An 18,449-nucleotide genomic window follows, 5' to 3' on the forward strand; every position below is an offset into this window, starting at 1 on the left:
TCAGGAAGGTAATTGGCAAAGCATTTTCCGTACTTAATATTTTCACATTTCAGAAAGAATGGATTCTTCTTCTAGCTTGTCCCCTCCCCCATAGGAATAAATCAGAAACAAGTAAAGAGAATATATGGCCTCTAACTATATACACGTTTATATGAATAAGCATATTTTTAGCTGGCTCCTTAAAGTTGTGATTTTTCCAATATAAGCACTAACTCCCTGGGTGTTAAGGACTGCAGGGCTGCAATGGCCTCTGAAAGGGGGCGAAAGATACCTCTTTGGCTGACTAGATTTTTCAGTTTTTTGAAAATGGCAGTTACTGTCCCTCTGGTGAATTTATTTTCATGCTACTGACTCATCATTTTTCTGACCTATGTCTTAGTTTATATCACAGCAAATGCGGAAGGAACCACATGTCACCAGCTAAGTATTGCCAGAAATAAAAATAATTCCTGAGTTCTTATAGGTGGAAGATTTACATATTTTAACCCTGTTTAGTTTCCATATGGGTATAACTGTGAGGTTAAAATTCATAATTAACTGGGGGCATTTGCTACATCAGAGACACATAAAGCACCATAAGAGCGTGCACATTTCGACATGGCTAAGCATTTCTCCAGATTCCTCAGTCCATTAAGAAACCATAAGAAGGCGGCTTTGTAGCACAGGCGTGATCTCATTTCTTGCTTTTGGTCACCGCTAATGACTAGTTCTATGATAAGAGAATGCTGTGCTTCCCCAGCAGATGATGCCAAGGCATTTCTGGCTGAAAGATTGCTTTACTTAGTGTACTTTTTAAAGCCTAGACCTTAGAGAAAGGAGACAGTCTCCCATACTCGGGTAATGGCTTGGTTTTTCTGTGATTCAAATTATTTTTCTGAGGGCATTCTCATATTAACTTGGTAAGATTAAATTCATTGAGAGACTAGGCAAGGACAGTTCTTTGTTGAATGTTAAAACACACTGTGAAATATGCCTTTGTGTTTAATTATTTTTGCATGTCCATATATATGCATGTATTTCTAAATATATAGACACTGCCTGCTCAGTATATGATTTCAGGGCTGACCACTTCAGGGAGGCGTAGAAGGAAGGGGAAGGAAAGAGGAAAATGATGTAATTATAAATAAGAGTAAATTTAAAATGTGAATAAATATAATAATTTACATGTAATGAAAGAAACAGCTCCTTCCCCTGGACTGCCCATGGTTTTTGAACGCTTATAGAAAAAGTGACAGAAGATGGAAGCGCTGGGAACCACACGTCTCTATCAGTGGCTTTTCCTCCCAGTTTTAAACTCTATGAAATATTCGCATCAGCAAAGAGTGAATAAGAACCTTTGTAGTTCTTACAAGAGTGAAGTTATATGGAACACATGGCACTTTTCTGAGTTAACGTACTAAAAGTCACTCCACTTCTTAAAGGAAACTTGATATGAGCGGTTTATTCAGAACCAGTCCCTGGGAGTCAGCGCGTTCAGAGCCTCTTGGTTTCTTAGGCTGGGGTGTGTCACAGCCACCACACAAAGCTGTTACATAAATGCAAAGTCAAACAAAAGCTAGTGTAAATACATTTGGTCAGTTTTATGAAGGTAGCCACCCCTCCCCCCACTCCCTCACCCCCCCCCCAGCCCCTGCATCCCCCAGCCACCCCATGTGCTTCATTTGATTAAAATGAAGGGGCCCTAGTGAGTGTGAGCTCGCCTTGCACCCCCATCCCTCTGCTGCAGCTGTTGACCAGGTGTGCATTGCCAGGGCACTAGCTTCAAGCAATGTGTGTTCCGATTCATCCTGCCTGCACAGTCTGTCTGCTGGATACAGGTGTGTTTTCATTTTCGTCCTTCCAACCATCTGCCAAATCATTTCAGAATACATTCTTTCATACGCCCCGGCTCTCAAACCATTCGGAGCAAAGTCCCTCACCTTCTCTGGACACACTACTTCCGCCTTGGTGGATGGTCTGCAGCCTGGGGAACGCTATCTGTTCAAAATCCGGGCCACAAACAGGAGAGGCCCCGGGCCGCACTCCAAAGCCTTCATTGTCGCTATACCAACAAGTAAGCATTCATTGTGCGTTCTCGCCTTTCCCCCACCACCCCCCCATCCCACCCCGCTCTTCATTCCTGCTGGTTTGTTCTGTGTTACTTGGATTCCTGCTTCTGGGTTTGGAAACACTCAGTTGATGATTTCTCAGGGCTGAGCTTGCACAGTTGTTACAGCTGTTTCCAAAATATTTTGTTAGACCCCTTGAAACCAATCTTTCCAAAGACTCAAATGTTACCACTGATATTAATAATTATTTACAGTATTATCAACAGATTAATTATATGATTACTTTAGCATTAGTGTTTAACTTGGGGCTTATATTGGGAGGGAAAGAACACTTTTGTAAGCTTGATCGGACATTTGAGTTGTCAGCCCTCCGCTGCAAGCATTGGAACACGTTCACTTTGTCCTCTGTTGTTTTGGAATGCAATGTTACTCAGAAGGCTTTCAGTTGTCAGGGTTTGTCTGATCAGCATTAAAACCAACGAGTTCATGAAGATCCGGAGCTGGGTGGACTGCTTGTGGGCCATGATTCCTTTGTCGCTTCTTCATCATTTCTGGACATGCGTGGCTGTCTCCTTCACTGTGCCCTTCGTGTCTCCTGTGACAGCTCACAGTTTCACATTGGAAGACGCTAAAAAAGACGCTGCCCTGTTGCTGTATAAATTCCCTTTCAATATAGCCTTGAGTATAGGTCATGCGGCGTAGAGAACGGCCACGCACACTGGTGACGTACTGCTGACCCGTTTAAGAAAGCTCCACTTAGGGTTTTGACTTACAAACCCAGTGACTCATAGTCAGCCCTCAGTACTTTGGGGTTAGTTCCAACACCTCCAAGGATACCAGCTCTGCAGCTCCGCAGTCCTTTTTGTGAAACGGGAATGTTTGCCCAGAACCTGCACACACGTTCCTCCATGTGCTTGAGCTCACCCCAGCTTACTTACACAGCGATACAGTGGAGATGCTCTGTGAACACGGCGCTATTTAGGGGGAAATGAGCTTATACTTGGTCAATACAGACACTTTTTTTTGCCCTCATCAAACGTTTTTCAGGCAAGATTGGCTGGATCTGTGGCTGCAGAGGGCTGACTGTATCTCAGCACTCTTTCCAGATGGTCTTTCAAATGATTATTGTGGTACCTCCTGCTTCAATGCACAATACGTTCGAGAACTGTTATTTAAAGTAAAAAAAAAAAAAAAAAAAAAAAAATCCAGTCTATATAGATATCTATATACAAAGCAGGGTCGTATAATAAATATTTAGTGTATCTTCTGGTGTGGCTGTAGCCCCCTTTAAGCCTGTCTAAGTGAATAGACAAGCCTCCACATCTGGGAGGTACCTTTGAGTTCTGCGTTAAACAGTGGAGTCTGCACCGGGTTCCCTTGGGTGTTAGGGCCTCTCCACGGTGCTGTCCACCCCGGCTGGGCCCTCAGGGTCAGGCCTGTTCCAGCTGCTGGTGTTGGCTTCAAAATAGCGAACCTGCTGCAGTAGTTTGAAAGGAATAGGACCAAACCTCTCCGCTCACACATTCCAGATGAAACAAAACCACCACTGTGCTCGGTCGCCTTCAGACCACCTTTCCATTCTTTCCCAAAGGTAAATGGGACACAGATTAAACACTGGGGTTTAATCTTATTTTTTGTTTCTGTTCTGGCTTCTTTAAGTTGAGCGCAGAGCAGACCCCTCCCCCCCTCCCCCTCAAGTCTGGGGATCTGCTCTGTTCATTTGCCTTTGCCTGGCTTTATTTCCTGGGCGTGTATATCCTATCTGAGCCATGTCGGAAGCATGTCTCCGTTGTGTTTAATTTATTTCAATGTAGCTTATTTTCATATAAGTTATGACATTTAAACAATCTCAGTCTTGTGGATAATAATAATAATAAAACCGAGGGAAAAAAATAAAGTGAAAAATCTAACTTACAGAAAAAACATGTTATAAAAGGGAATGTGCACGCTTGCTATTCTAAGGAGTTAGAACTGATCAATTATAGTGAGCACTTTGGAACACCTCCGACTGGCCGGTGGTTACTCTTAACTCTCCTCTGACATCTGCTCTTTTAAAATCTGTTCCAGCCAGTTCCACTGAGGCCAGTGCCCAGCCGAATGGGAGGGACAGTTGGAAACCCGAGAAACCTCAGCCTTCTTTCCCCGCTCCCAAAGCTGCAGCTTCCTCAGAACACAGGACCCCAGCCAAAAATGCCAAGGATGCTCTCCCTGACTTAAAGAACAAAATCCTGGCTAATGGTGCAGTGCCCAGGAAAACTCAGCTTCACCCTAAAATGGAAGAGCCGGATCCTCAGTCTACAGAAGTCACTGGTGAGGAGGAACTGGATTCCCTTGAGGATCCTGGCTCATCAAGGTTGGAGACCCTAGACCAGAGGCGACCCCTGAGGGTACCAAGTAGATCTGGTCATTGGGTTCCAGCTCCTGGGAGGACTCCAGCAAGGCCAGGCCTGTCAGTGCTGCCTGGCAAGGAAGGGATTGACAAGCGTGGCTCCTCGCTGGCCACCAACCCTCGTCCGGGGGTTGAACCTTCAGTGGCAGCTTCTTCTGCCTACGGCCGTTTCAGCTCCACGGACAATGATTCTATGGACCTAGAGAAGGATGATCAAGCAGGCTCCCCTAACCTCAAGGCTGTTTCTTCACAGGCATCTCCCAAGAATCCAGGCGCCTCCCAGCCAACCCCAGTCTCTACCCGCCATGCGGCTTCTAATGTGCTCAGGGACAAAAGCCGCTTGCACCCGGGTGCAAAAACATCATCATCGTCAGCCAGCCACTCCCATTCTTCCACCAGTGAGGAAGACGCCAGCACTGCAGTCCAACCCTCCAGACATTTCCCACTGCACAGAGGATCCTCTCGACCTCTGCTGCCCTCCCATCCACACTCCAGATCCCCTCTTTCTAGCGGCGGGAAGGATCGCCATGATGTCCCTGCCTCTTCTCACCCCTCTTTGCTGACACAGGGCTCTGAGGAAGAGGACATGACTGACGCTGGAGGAGGTAGTGATAGGGCCGAAGAAGACACCAGAGGGCGGGCTGAAGCCACTGCTCAGACGCAGCAGACCCGGCCTGCCTTGAGACACTTCAGTTTGATACGGAGAAAGCCCATTACTGCCCACAACAGGGATCCTAACAGACTTCCCCGATTCCGGGGACTAAGGCCCCAGCCCTCTGGGTCTCCTCAGTCTACCTCAGCTTCCAAAGTCCTCACCAGGGCTCCTTCGCAGCCAGCATCTCACACTAGGCCTGGTTCTGATGTTTATGGAGATGGCGAGGATGAAGAACCACTTCCGGCTACTGTGGTCCACGACCGTGATCATACACCGCCCTCCTCCAGGCACCCGGACTCTGGACGCTGGGATACCCTAAGAAGAGGCCCCCAAAGAGGGGCCAGTTTGTACCGGAAAGAGCCCATCCCAGAAAACTCCAAAGCTGCTGGAGCAGATGTACATCCTGGAGGCAAATCCCCCGTGACTTCTAAGGCACAAGACTTTCAACAGAGCACTAAGGATGGTCCTCAAACATCCCCAGAGGCTACCAGCCGCCAGCCGTCCCCTGCTCGGCCCCCAGTATCAAGATCCCAGCTCTTCTCTGGGTCCACTGTTCCCAGAAGAACAGCACCTGGTCGCAGTTCAGAGCCCTCTAGTTCTCAGAGCAAGGACCATGATCGGTCACTTGCCCAACGCAAGCCGTCCGCTGCTCACACAGGGCGTGACCGCCCACACACGGCAAACTCCCGTGGGGTGCTCCCCTCGGCTTCCCAGAATCAGAATGAGGCTTCCCAGAGCAGCTATGAGGACAACAGCACTGAAATCGAGGGCCCAGATTCCCAGGCTCCCGCCCACTCGGCCCGCACCAAGGATGCCGCCCCATCCATTTTCAAACCTCGGCAGGTGGGCTCCCACTCAGGGAATGGTGACAGCAAACCTCAGCCCAGCCACACAGGGGCCTCTGTGAAACCCAGCCGGCCTGGCAACAACCATCCCCGGGCTCAGGTTCCCGGAAGGGCTGGGGTCCAGGACACCCCAGCGAAGAAGAGCTCACCTTCCAAAAGTCTCCTGCCACCCGAATTTCAACAGTCAGTCTTCACTGAAGAGGAGGAGGAGAGAGAGGACAATGAAGGGATTTTAAAAGGCAAGGAAGACTCTCTGTCTACCTCAGTTTCAAAGTGGCCTTCCTCCTCCTCCTCCTTCCCCCCCAGGGACAAGCACGCAGACAGGAACCTTGAAGAAGACAAGGCTGCTACTGGGCTGGCTCCTCAGGGAGGAAGCCTTATGCAGGAAGAGACCACCATCGCTGGAAGGCGGCCACCTGCAGGCAGCCCCCCAATAGCCTCTCACCCCTCTACCCGGTACCAGCCTCGAAACCCTGCCACCACAAGTCCAATCGCAAACACCCAGTCCTGGCCAAGGTACACCACCCGCGCCCCTCCCAGCTACTCCTCCACGACACCTATGCTCTCCTTGCGCCAGCGGATGCAGCGCAGGTTCCGGACCCCAGTCTCGCGCCAGCCCCCGAGGCCCATGCTTACTTCAGGTAATCTGCTCTCACCTAAAGCCGGCCCAATCTTCTATATTTCTTTCTAAAAAATGTGCACGTGCTTAGTGTTTGTCATAGTTTCTGAAAAGTCGTTTTTTGTTTTGTTTTTAGCTTATTTTGTGTTACTAAGCATCTACTGTAACCTGGCACAGACATCATTCCCACTTGTTTGTTTATTCAGTTGTGTCCAGGGTTATGGGTTGGTTTGCACTGTGGCCTCTGCTTTCGAAATGGGTTTGATCCTCAGAGACCAGAGCTGCTGACTTTTAGGTCGCATCATTGGGAGATGTCTGAGATGCTGTTGAGGTCCTAACATGAAAGCCACTATCCCATTACCCTCCAAACTGTCCCTTCACCTGTGAAGATGTGTCCTAGCCAGATGTTAGCTTCCGTTATTCACTTGGCAGAATGTATTAAAGGAACTGATAGTAATAACAAATGTATATATGTGTGAATATACATTCCATATATGTGTAGTGTGTGTGAATACATATTGTCTTATGCTTGTTCCATATGTAATATAGATATGTATATATTGGTTATTCACTTAGCAGAACATATTTAAGGAACCAACAGTAATAATAACACATGTATATGTATGTACGTGCGCATGCGTGCACGTGAGCACACGCGCGCGAGCGCACACACACACACACACACACACACACACACACACACACACACACACACACCAGCTTGTGTTTTGCTTATTTCATTCTTATCTTTTGCATATAAAACTCAACCAAATACACCCTGGCTCAATTTCAAATGTCTTCTATAGGAATTGCTTAGACGTTTCACTCACCAAATGGTGCCTACAACCTGCGGAAAGCACATGATAAAGACAGTTGTCATAAAGTAGGGTTAGGCTAACATATGCCCTGAATTTTGTAGCAGAGGACAGAGCATAGGCAGCTATGAACTAAGGTCCATGTGAAGCCCCAGAGCAGAGTCTAAGGTGTTTATGATAGATTTCCATTTAGCCGAGTCTTGCTCTTCTCTGGCATTTAACTGGGCTTTCTTAAACATCGTCAACAAATGTATTGCGGTCTGGTGGTTTTGATTGATTGATTCATTCAGGACAGTTCCTCACTCTATCCCAGGCTGGCCTGGCATTTACTGTAGAGCTCAAGTTGCCCTCAAACTTAAAGCTATTCTCTTATTTTAGTCCCTGGCATGCTGAGACCGTGGCATGAATCCCCGTGTCTGGCAGCATTCGCTGATTTGCTTAGTGCATCGCCCCACATTGGATCAGGTTTCCCACTAAAACTGTTTTATGTGACGACCACATTAATAGATGCAGTGTTTAGTGACACCTTGCGTGTGATACACGTTTGCTCTGTGAGGGAAGGAGAGAACTAAGTCTGACCAGCAGTGATGTTGGAGACTCCCAACACGTCCTCCTGAAGTGAGGCTGGGCCACAGAGACTTTCAGTGGAGAACAAAAGGCAACAACTCAGTAAATATTTCTCAAGCTGCACCGCAGAGCCCAGCAGGCTAGGAGCACAGCCCATGAGGACCCAGCAGCTGAGGCCTGGGACAGGAGTCACCTGGAAATAGCTGTCCTGTTTGGCGGCATTTAAATCATGTTAGAGAGCGCTCCCACTATTCCAAGGCGTCCCTATGCTTCTAACCAATGGGAACCAAATTAGGGCTACTAAAACCCTAAATTTCAAGCACTAAAGTACTTATGAGGCATGTTCTCAGTCCCTCAGCACAGTCAGGCTGTCACTTGACCGTCCATCTGTAGATATTATGGTCATGTAGACGTCACAATGTGAGCTTGCTATCTGACACATGGAGGCAATTGGTTAAAATTCTATTTTGTGTTTGTTGGGAATGAGGGGTTGGCACTTACAGTTTGGTGAAGTCAATAGTCCAGGAGGATTGAATTTACCAGGAACTTCTCTTTTTCCTTTTCCCTGTTGTGTAGGTAATAACGGAAGATCAAATGTAGAAGAGACCTCACCTCCTGGTAGTATTGGAAAACCAAAGGGACAAAGAATTATCAATGGCCCTCAAGGAAAAAAGTGGGTAGGGTAAACTTTTTTACATGCTCTTCGTGTTCTTGTGCTGGTAGGGAGAGAAAAAGCATGGACACTGTGTGCCAATAAATCAGTGGCCAGCTCCTCCCCTCTCCTTTCCTTTCCGCCTCTCCCCTCTCTGTTTTTTCCCCTTCTCTTATCAATAAATTCTTAATGTATCCCATCTGGCCCCAAATATGAGGTCTTCCTGCCCCACAGGCTCTCTGGTGCTGGGGTTCTATGTGTGTCTCACTCTGTCCAACTAAGAATTTGACAGCTTTAAGAAAGAGGAAAAGGCACATGCTTCTGCTTGGTAAGTGGAGGAGCTCTCTCATGTTTAGCAAATGTGCTGGCCACTCCACAGTAGAAACATCCTCTCTCTTCTTTTGTCTTTAGTTTTATCCACCCATGTATGAGGTACTTGAGTATAGTTGTGTCCAGTGTCTAGAAAAAGTCTTTGGTTCTCCCCAGTAACTTAGCTTCTTCCTTGAGTAGCTGATCAGTGAGATGTAGGCTTGGTAAACCTCTCGGTGAGGTTTTCCATTTGTCTGATTGGCAGGAAAATAAGATAAATGTGTGGTGCCACCGCAGAAATTACCTGAAGCCTACAGAATGGCTTTTCCTACATTACTTCCTGTATTGAATTTTTATTTTTAGCTCAGTGTATAATTAGATATTATATATTTTTTCTGTTAGCTGTCTCAAATTCTTTGTAAAAGAAATAGTAAAAACAAACAAAAAACTAAGTCAAATAGATAATTTTGTTAGATAATCTCTCGAATCTGACTGCTGTCTGACTAAAATTGAAAATATACCATAGTATTTTTTGCTTAGACAAAGAATATGCTAAACTCCTGCCTGGGGCTAAGATAGATGTTTAGTGGGGGTTGTGGGTTGAGTGTAGTGAATAGGAAACAATATTAAGGGCTTGAAAATATTCTTTGAAAGAATTAAAAAATACTTAAAATGAAGAGGTTTAAAAAAATACCAAGGTTTTATAAAAATTTTCATTATATAGGATCTAAATATGAGATCCATGCAAATCAAAACAGAATTACTCTATAAATGGTTCTAGATTGAAATGGTCTTGATAACTATACTTCTTAGCCAAAAGGCTGAGAGGTGATCAGAGATGATTTTGAAAGTATAATCTGTAATGTTTTATTCCTTTGTATCGTGGTTATGTAGAGACGGGGTTTCAGCTGTTCCTCAGTGTGGGGTCGCTGTGAGTGTGTCAGGCCACTGTGTATCTGTAAAGTCACTAACAGATGAGGAGGCCGCTAGTCCAGGACCACGTATAAGGGGCTATCAGAGAACACACAAGATTCTCCCTCGGAGGGAAAATAATAAATTTTCAAGTTTTCCAATTTCGTAGAACATTTCTGCAGACACTCTATATTTTATACTAATTGTAGAAATTAAAAAATCAAGTCAATAATCAAATTTTAATTTATTTTTAACATAAATAACAATGAAAACATTTCACAATTTTAAGTCATTGGTGGTGTCTGTTCATCTAATCATTAAAGTAGCTCAGAAGAAACATAAGGAAAGGAGACAAAATGCATCTCAGAGGTGACCCCTTGGTGGCAACCTGGTGGATATCCTTTCAGAATGTGTGCCTTTGACATTTTTAAGCTTATGTACAAAATACATATATTTTTTTTTTTTGCAAAAAAAAGTCCTGTTACCTGGGTGTGCATCAGTTTAGATCAATATATGCGTGATTCCAATACCCTTCCATTGGCGGCTGATGAGCCATAATTTATTTGATCTCCACTATAAATTGATGGCTCCTTACATTGGTTCCCGTTTTCGACATTAGATATGATGTACTAAATGGTAAAAAAATAAAACACTTTGGATGTCTTTTGCATATCCGGGGAGCAAAACAGTTTACATATAATACAGGTAAGCAATTGTGATTACAATGTAAGCAAATCAATACGAGATACAATCGCATCTAATTTCACAAGCCTTGCAAGCGATAGTGACACGAGTGTTTCCTAGCCTCTTTCTGTGCGTGCTCACGTGTCTGTACACATAGTTGGAGATGTGAACATTTTGGGGACTCCCACTCCCCTCCCCGCCCACAGTACATCCTTCCATATGTGCTGTTTTGGTTTAGATTGTGGACCTGGATCGTGGCTTGGTGCTGAACACGGAAGGGAGATACCTCCAAGACTCGCATGGCAATCCTCTCCGGGTGAGACTCGGGGGAGATGGTCGCACCATCGTGGGTGAGTGAGACTGATTCCTGGGAAAAAATGCTGAGTGAGCTGTGGAATAGCTTGTGTCTTCACCACGCCCCTTGCTTCTAATGGTTGCCAGCAGTCCTGTCACTTTCAGCCATGTGGGAGGAAGTTTCTCCCCCGCCAAAGAGACCCAGAACAGGGCATTTTCCTCACAGTTTTGTGACCCTATTTCTTTAGCCTTGCCCCCACCCCCTGCTAGAAATGTGTACTGTAGCTGGATCCTCAACTTGGGCATTTAGAGCTCGGGTCAGAAAGCCATAATCCACAGACTGGCTCCTGTACTGCATGGTACAGAGGAAGGCTTCTGAGCCCAGACTTGTTTTTACAGTTCAAAACTGATCCTCCCTCCCTCCCCCACTGCAAAAGAAGAAAGTCATGTGATGTGTGGTGAGGTTATATGAAATACACACTTCACTGTCCATACACGAAAGCTTTGTTGGGGCACAGTGACGTTTGCTTAGGTGGCCTCTAGCGCGTTCACGTGTTGTCTACTGTGTGCTGTGCTCTTCCCGGACTGAGCTCAATAGCTTGTCTGGCCTGCAGCACTTAACATACTCACCTTTTGGCCTTTTGTGGAAAACGTTTGCTGTCCCTGGCTAACCTAACATATTTTCTCTAGAAATGAGGAGCAGAGGGCTATGTCCCTTAACAGAGGCAGAGCTTTCTCTGGTAACAGCATTCTGACTTAAGCGTGCATATAGTTCTGTAAGGGGGAGTGAGGGACAATGTCCTAAGCCCATCTATTCTGGGCAGCACCAGGTATTACATGACCACCTCACACGTATGACCACCTCACATACATGACCACTTCACACACATGACCACCGTACACACATGACCACCTCACACACATGACCACCTCACACGCATGACCACCTCACACGCATGGCCACCGTACACGCATGGCCACCTCACACACATGACCACCTCACACACATGACCACCTTGCACACATGACCACCTCACACACATGACCACCTCACACGCATGACCACCTCACACGCATGACCACCTCGCACGCATGACCACCTCGCACGCATGACCACCATACACACATGACCACCTCGCACACATGACCACCTCACACACATGACCACCTCACACACATGACCACCGTACACACATGACCACCTCGCACGCATGACCACCTCGCACACATGACCACCTCACACACATGACCAGTTACTCCTCCGCCTGCTGCTGGCTGAAGCATAGGCCTCCTTAAGCTTCGAGAAGACACGTTGTCATTGAGCTTTCTGTCCTGGGCGTTGTTTCACCTTGCTGCATATCTCTTGCTTGATTCCACTTCAGATCTGGGAGGAACCCCTATGGTGAGTCCCGACGGCCTCCCCCTCTTTGGGCAGGGGAGACATGGCAAACCTCTGGCCAGTGCCCCGGATAAGCCCATCTTAAGTCTCGGAGGCAAGCCCTTAGTGGGCTTGGAGGTCATCAAAACAACCACCCATCCTCCTACCACAACCGTGCGGCCAACCACAACGACCACCACAACCACAACCCCTCAGCCCACAACCACCACCACCCACCGGACCACCACCCGCCGGACCACCACCCGCAGGACCACCACTACCAGGCGCCCGACAACTACAAGCCGAGCAGCTCGGAGGACAACTACCACTACCACCACTCCAGAACCTACCACTCCTTCTCCCACATGTCCCCCTGGGACCCTGGAAAAGCAGGATGAAGCCGGAAACCTTATAATGGGCTCAAATGGATTCCCGCAGTGCTTCCCCGAGGAAGGTAACCAGCTTTGTCCTCATGTACATAACTTACTAATATACTGCAAGGCAGAGGTGGGTCTCAGAGCCTGCCAGGAAGGGGTGAGTACTGTGTGAGGCGGAACGGCAGCCAGGCAGAGGCATCTTCAATCCCAGGGTGTTTGTGTGGCAACACTGTGATGCAATCAGGGTCATCAGATTCAGTAACTAGGAAATATGGTGTGAGACATACCTATACACACAGGCCATATTTAAAAATTCAGGGTGTCGCCAGGTGTAGTGGCGTATGCCTTTAATCCCAGCACTTGGGAGGAAGGGGCAGGTGGATTACTGTGAGTTTGAGGCCAGCCTGGTCTACACAGAGAAACCCTGTCTCGAAAAACCAGAAACCAAAACCCAAACCGTCCCCCCCAATCAGATCTCTTGTTGTTCTAACTGGAGTTTAGTGTTATTGGTTTGGAGAGAGAGAGAGAGAGAGAGAGAGAGAGAGAGAGAGAGAGAGAGAGAGAGAGAGAGAGTGCAGAGAGCGCGCATTCACTATTGGTGGGTGATCCTGAGATGTAACAGGTCTGCTGGGTTCTGTCTGGGAGGCCCATTGTTAACAGTGCCTCTGTGAGCTCCAGGAAAGCCATCAGTGAGTTGGGCAACGAAGCTCTCTGTGATCACCTTTCCCTCTGGAGAAAGCCAGTCTCAAGTGATGAGGCTTCTCCGGAGAGTATGAGGTTTCCGTCAGGTAAAAACACATCATGTCTCCTGCTTTGCCATCTTGATTTGGGCTCTGCGGTCCCTCCTGACATCTGCTTGTCTTCCCACCGGAAAATGAGAGCCACGATGGTCCAGGTCACGACATAACAGCATGCCATCCTCTCTTCTTGGGCTTCAGTTCAGGTTATGTTGGACAAAGCTTTGCCTCTGCCACAGACTCCCGCCTTTCCTTTGGGTTGGAACGAGTCACAGAGAGGCTGCAAAGCCCGAGTCTTTTAGTCTCATACAGCCCGAAGAGCCCTCCTCTCAGGATGTATTCACAAGCCTGGAGTCCTTGCAGAACAGGGCCGCCTGGGATGAGGCCTGATGAATCTGATGTGAACACTGTTCAGAATGAAGATCCTCTCTCCAGGCAGTGTTTGCACAGAAAGGTGAAAAGTTAATGGGAAAACTTGGCACCCCTTAAAGGTCCACGGCAAAGAGCAAAGAGATGCAGACTGGAGGAGTGAGCCACCGGGGACAGGATCCTTAGAACGTTCATTCAGTGAGTACAAATCTGAATTTTCTTTCTTTCTTTTCTTTCTTTCTTTTTTCTTTCTTTCTTTTTTTCTTTCTTTCTTTCTTTCAAGCATCTCCTTACTTGTTTGCTTATTAGGGGGAAGGGAGGTTGGGTACATACATGGCAGAAGGTGTGTATAGAAGTTGGGGGACAACTTATGAGAGCCAACTCTTTACCATGTGGGTCTGAGGGACGGAGCTTGGATCATCAGGCTTGGTGGCAAGTGCCTCCTCTGGCTGAGCTGTCTCACTGGTCCCCGGCTTTTCCTTTGATTCTCATGGTACTGAAGTGACTTCTTCCTTCTGCGTGCATTAGTATGCTTGCTTCTGAAAGTAGAACTGTAGCTAAAGCCGATAATTGCTTAATAATTGCTCGTAAACAAAGAATGATTGCTTAGGATTTGGTTGTCATCACTGCTGTTTTGCATTTTTACTTTGTCTGTGTTTTAAAGGCCCCATGGCATGTTATTTCATTGACGTGCTTCTATTCCAGACTTTAATTTGGCATGAAATCCAATAGATTTTCTTAGCATTTGTGTCAATGCTCTTCTGTGCCAATCACAATGCCCAGTGTTCATTCCTTTTGTGTCCCCTCTTCTGGCTCCTCAGTCCAACCCAAATACTAATGGGCTTCTAGGCAGCATTTGGAAACCAAGTACAAATAAACACAGTCTTGTGAAAAAAAAAAAAAAAAAAAAAGAGTGGCCCATCTCCCTACCATTTTTAATGGACTGTGTTATTTTTAAAAATCCCTCAGTGAGTGGGCTCTGCATTTTATATCAGCTGTTTCTAAACTCAAATGCTTCCTTGCTTGCTTTTATTCTAGTTGTAGTTGTTTTATACTTTAATTAAAAACCCTTTCGCTGAGGTGTGGTTGATGTGGAAAGAGCCGTGCACGGTCTGAGGGATTTGGGATGAGAAAACCTGTAAACACATCCAATCATCAGGACCAAAGACACATCCATCACCCCTCAAAGTTCCCCTCCCTTCTACTGTTAGTTTATTCTTTCTATTTTCCTCTCCATTTTGCATCTCAGAGTTGCTTTTTTTTCTCTGTGTCACCAAGTTGGTCCACCGGCCTAACACATGGTCCTGCTATCTGAGTTTCTGACAGTGGGCTCCAATGGCTTTCTGTCCACTCTCTTCCGGTTTAACATTTACGACCATGGGCCAGACACATGTGCAGAAACTTAGTCCCAAAGGTGGTTTGAGATCTGGAAGTAGGAGAGTCAGATTGCTCTAGAAAAGCCAGTTCAACAATTATTTTACACACTCGTTCTCTGTCGACTGAGCACATTGTAGTGTCCTCAGTTGCAGAATGCTCTCTTACCACTGTCAGGGCACTTAGAGAAGAGATGGTCCCAGTAGAGACCCAGCATCAGGGGAGGAAAGCCTGCTCCTGGCCTTCTCCACAGAACCCACAGGAGCACCTGGGTCTCATCCATGCCCTAGCTCTGCCTTCCCATCACCTCCTTTGTTGTGCCAAGTAGAAGCACTCACTGCGCACCCACTGTGGCTCCCTCTGGACACAGCTAACATGAGCCAGACAGCATCCTGGCTGTGGCGCTCCCCAGCCTAGGAGCTTGAGTGTTCATGCTGCCATGAGTGTGACTTGGAAGCCGCACTGGTGATAGTTTAGAATACCAATAAGGGGGTTTTTCCCAGACCTCTCCCCTCACCCCGCTTCGGCAGACCATAGGCCATTCCTTTCCATTGGTAAAGTCTTGGTATTTGTTTCAGCACTCCAGCTTTAAAGTATCTTTTTTTAAACATCCAAGTCTTGGCTCCCTTGGTTAGATCATGCCTCCTCCTTTCCTTTGAAAGTTGCTTTCAAGAAATGTCCTAGGAATAACCTTGGGCTGTTCAGCCGTGCCAGCAATTCCGTTATTTATGGATACTTCCTCATTTGTTATGGATGCCGTACTTTCCCACAGCCATCGATGCACATTACATGCTTGTTTTCTGTGCATGATTGCATTTATTCCTCCCTTTTTACACACACACACACACACACACACACACACACACACAGCGAGACAATGGGTATTTATTTATTTATTTATTTATTTACAGAATTGACTTCTCTCAGTAACAAACCCCTGGAACTGAGATACAGGCTCTTTCATGTCTCTGATCACTCAGGGTAGCAGGTTATCTTTTTTAGGTACTTGTCTTAGGATACAGGCTCTCTGGGTTGTCTACCTGGGAGGTAAAAGCCAGTGATCTTTCTTTTCCAGGTTCCTTCTACAGTAGATTGAGTGACTGCACGTAATTCGGAAGTGCTTTGAGCCAATTGAACACTCAAGAATTTGTCACATGACCTTGTTAGATGTTGGAGAGACACACATTTGGCACCATGGAAAACAGTTCCAACCTGCCACGCTCACCCTCCTGACCAAAAATACAAAGAGAATAATGAGAGTGTGCTTGCAGTGGACCCAACAAACTTTTTAAAAGCTACTTGCCTGTCTCTGGAGCTGAGGCCCTATTTCCTTGGAGACATCAAGCATTCATTTTTTTAACATGAGGTACTGGGAAGACTTGGCTACACCTCCATGTCGATGCCTGGAAACCTTATATGAAGGTCAAAGTTTTGACAGGGGTCTAAGTTGGCTTATCAGATACCCAGTGTTACATGGTTCCTGATGGTCTTGTATGGCAGAGTCAAGTGGTCATCTGTTCTGACCGGATGTGGATGTCCAGTCATTACTCACAGAAGATACATTTACTTGGAGAGAAGATGGTGGTAACTTAAAACAAAACAAAAACCTGATTTTATTTGGTTCTAGAAATGTATTAAATTCCTCGGTGGGATGTTCACTTGTGCCAGAGGCCTTGTGTTGGTCATCACAACAGATGTGATCTAAGTTGGCAGGTAAAAAGAGCATGTGGCCTCCTGCAAGGTACCAGTGACCTCAGCATCTCAAGAAGCTGTCATGAGTGTGGGAATCCACAAAGGAAGCTCTGCAACTCCCTGTTCTGTTTGGCCTGGGATATTAAAAATGCACATTCTGTTCCCTTTTCAACCTAAGGACATAATAGAAATGATCAATAAGAAAACCACACCATGTTCCTAAAAGCTGAATTCACAGAGGGGAAAAGAGGTAGAAAAAAAATGACAAACAACCCCAAACTTCAGGCACCATGAGCCCAAAAACAGACCTGAATCGACTCAGAAGTAATTCTGTATCTTGGATACAGGCATGCTGATCTTGCCCTGGCCTGAGGACATAATACATTATAATAATAACAACCATGCTTGGGACAATTTCACAAGGTGACCATCCTGTCCCAGGTTGGGTGGGTGATCTGGAATTGGCCTTATTAGCATTCCCCCTCAAGCACAGCTTAGCGCCCTAAGGATGCTAGAGCCCATCTTGGGCAGCTCTGGGCATCCTGCTGCTATGACTAGAAGATGCTATGTTTAGAAGAAGCAGCCCTGCTCTCTGCTGTAGGGCGCTCTGACATGGAACACCCATCATGTAATGCTAACGGAAAGCTCCAAAGAAACTGGTAGGATTGTTAAACTCAAACGTTGCTAGGTAAATTAGATCAGTGATTTTTTTTAAACTGTTAAAAAACAGTTTTGTTTTGTGTTTTTAATGCCAGATTGATACATTTGGTTTCCTGGAAATGGGAATGTACATGTTCATTCCTCTTTCATTTCGCCGTGAAACGGTCAGTCAAACAGCAGAGGTTCCCAGACAGTTCAGCTCTAAAAAGCAAAGGCAGCTTGCTGGAGTATAAACACACAGGCTCTGGGCCGAAGAGCCTGAAGCTCCAGTCCTGTGTTCAGTACCTGTTGTGCCTTCCGGATGCTATAAATCCTCTCAGGGCCTCAGTGTGGAGCCCGAGCTGTGGGTGTGATAAACATGATTATCCCAAAGGTGTGTTGTGAAAATTGACTCACACAGCAGACACTGAGACACCCAGAGTTCAGAGGGCTTCTGGTATCCACCTTCCTCCTGTCATCCGTCCCCTTAGGCCCTCTCAAGAAGGCATTGTGTCTGGGGAGCTCTGTACCTTGGCTGTGGGCTTCAGGTCTTAAGGAGGGAGGCATTCCTCTGAGCTGTGTGGATAGAATATACATCAGTTTCAAAGTGCATATGCAAGTCACGGAATCTAATCGGTACCAGTTTCCTGAGTTGGTAGTAAAAGTCATCAGGGAAAGAACGGCTTAAGACAATATGGTCCTTTAATTGGGAGGTGGGGCTGCAGAGAGGGTTCTCTGTAAAACCCGAGCCTGCTATCTGCTTACAAGTGGAGGCAGTTTTAGGGCACAAAGGGGTGGCAGGGAAGGAGGCAGAAACACTTCCATTTTCAGCTCACAGTTGACCACTGCTAGGGGTTACCATGGAGTCAGTTAATGTCAGGCGAATGACATTGTCATAGCGATTATGAGGGTCCCCTAAGGCAAGGAGAAGCAAGTTCCTTCACTTCTATGAACCAAATCACCACAGTTGCAGGAATTGTAGCATTTCAACCCAAATGGAAGAGCTTCACACCAGCACATGGCCCTGGCTGACACAGAGAAGCATGGGGAAACTCCAGTAGTGCAGTCTGCAAAGCTAGAAGGAAGCAGAGGCA

General features: G+C 46.5%; 1 protein-coding gene across 1 annotated transcript in view; it reads left to right on the forward strand.

The window, feature by feature from the left end:
• The window catches only part of Fndc1 (fibronectin type III domain containing 1), an 82,376-nt gene that overhangs the window by 44,614 nt on the left and 19,313 nt on the right, over window positions 1-18,449 (forward strand). Inside the window, exons 10-14 of the mRNA XM_051164091.1 lie at window positions 1,865-2,053; window positions 4,116-6,578; window positions 8,515-8,615; window positions 10,734-10,845; window positions 12,172-12,621. Coding sequence (XP_051020048.1) covers window positions 1,865-2,053; window positions 4,116-6,578; window positions 8,515-8,615; window positions 10,734-10,845; window positions 12,172-12,621 — 3,315 coding nt within the window. The remainder of the gene's footprint in view (window positions 1-1,864; window positions 2,054-4,115; window positions 6,579-8,514; window positions 8,616-10,733; window positions 10,846-12,171; window positions 12,622-18,449) is intronic.

Source organism: Acomys russatus, chromosome 21, assembly GCF_903995435.1.
Source record: "Acomys russatus chromosome 21, mAcoRus1.1, whole genome shotgun sequence".
Taxonomy (NCBI): domain Eukaryota; kingdom Metazoa; phylum Chordata; class Mammalia; order Rodentia; family Muridae; genus Acomys; species Acomys russatus.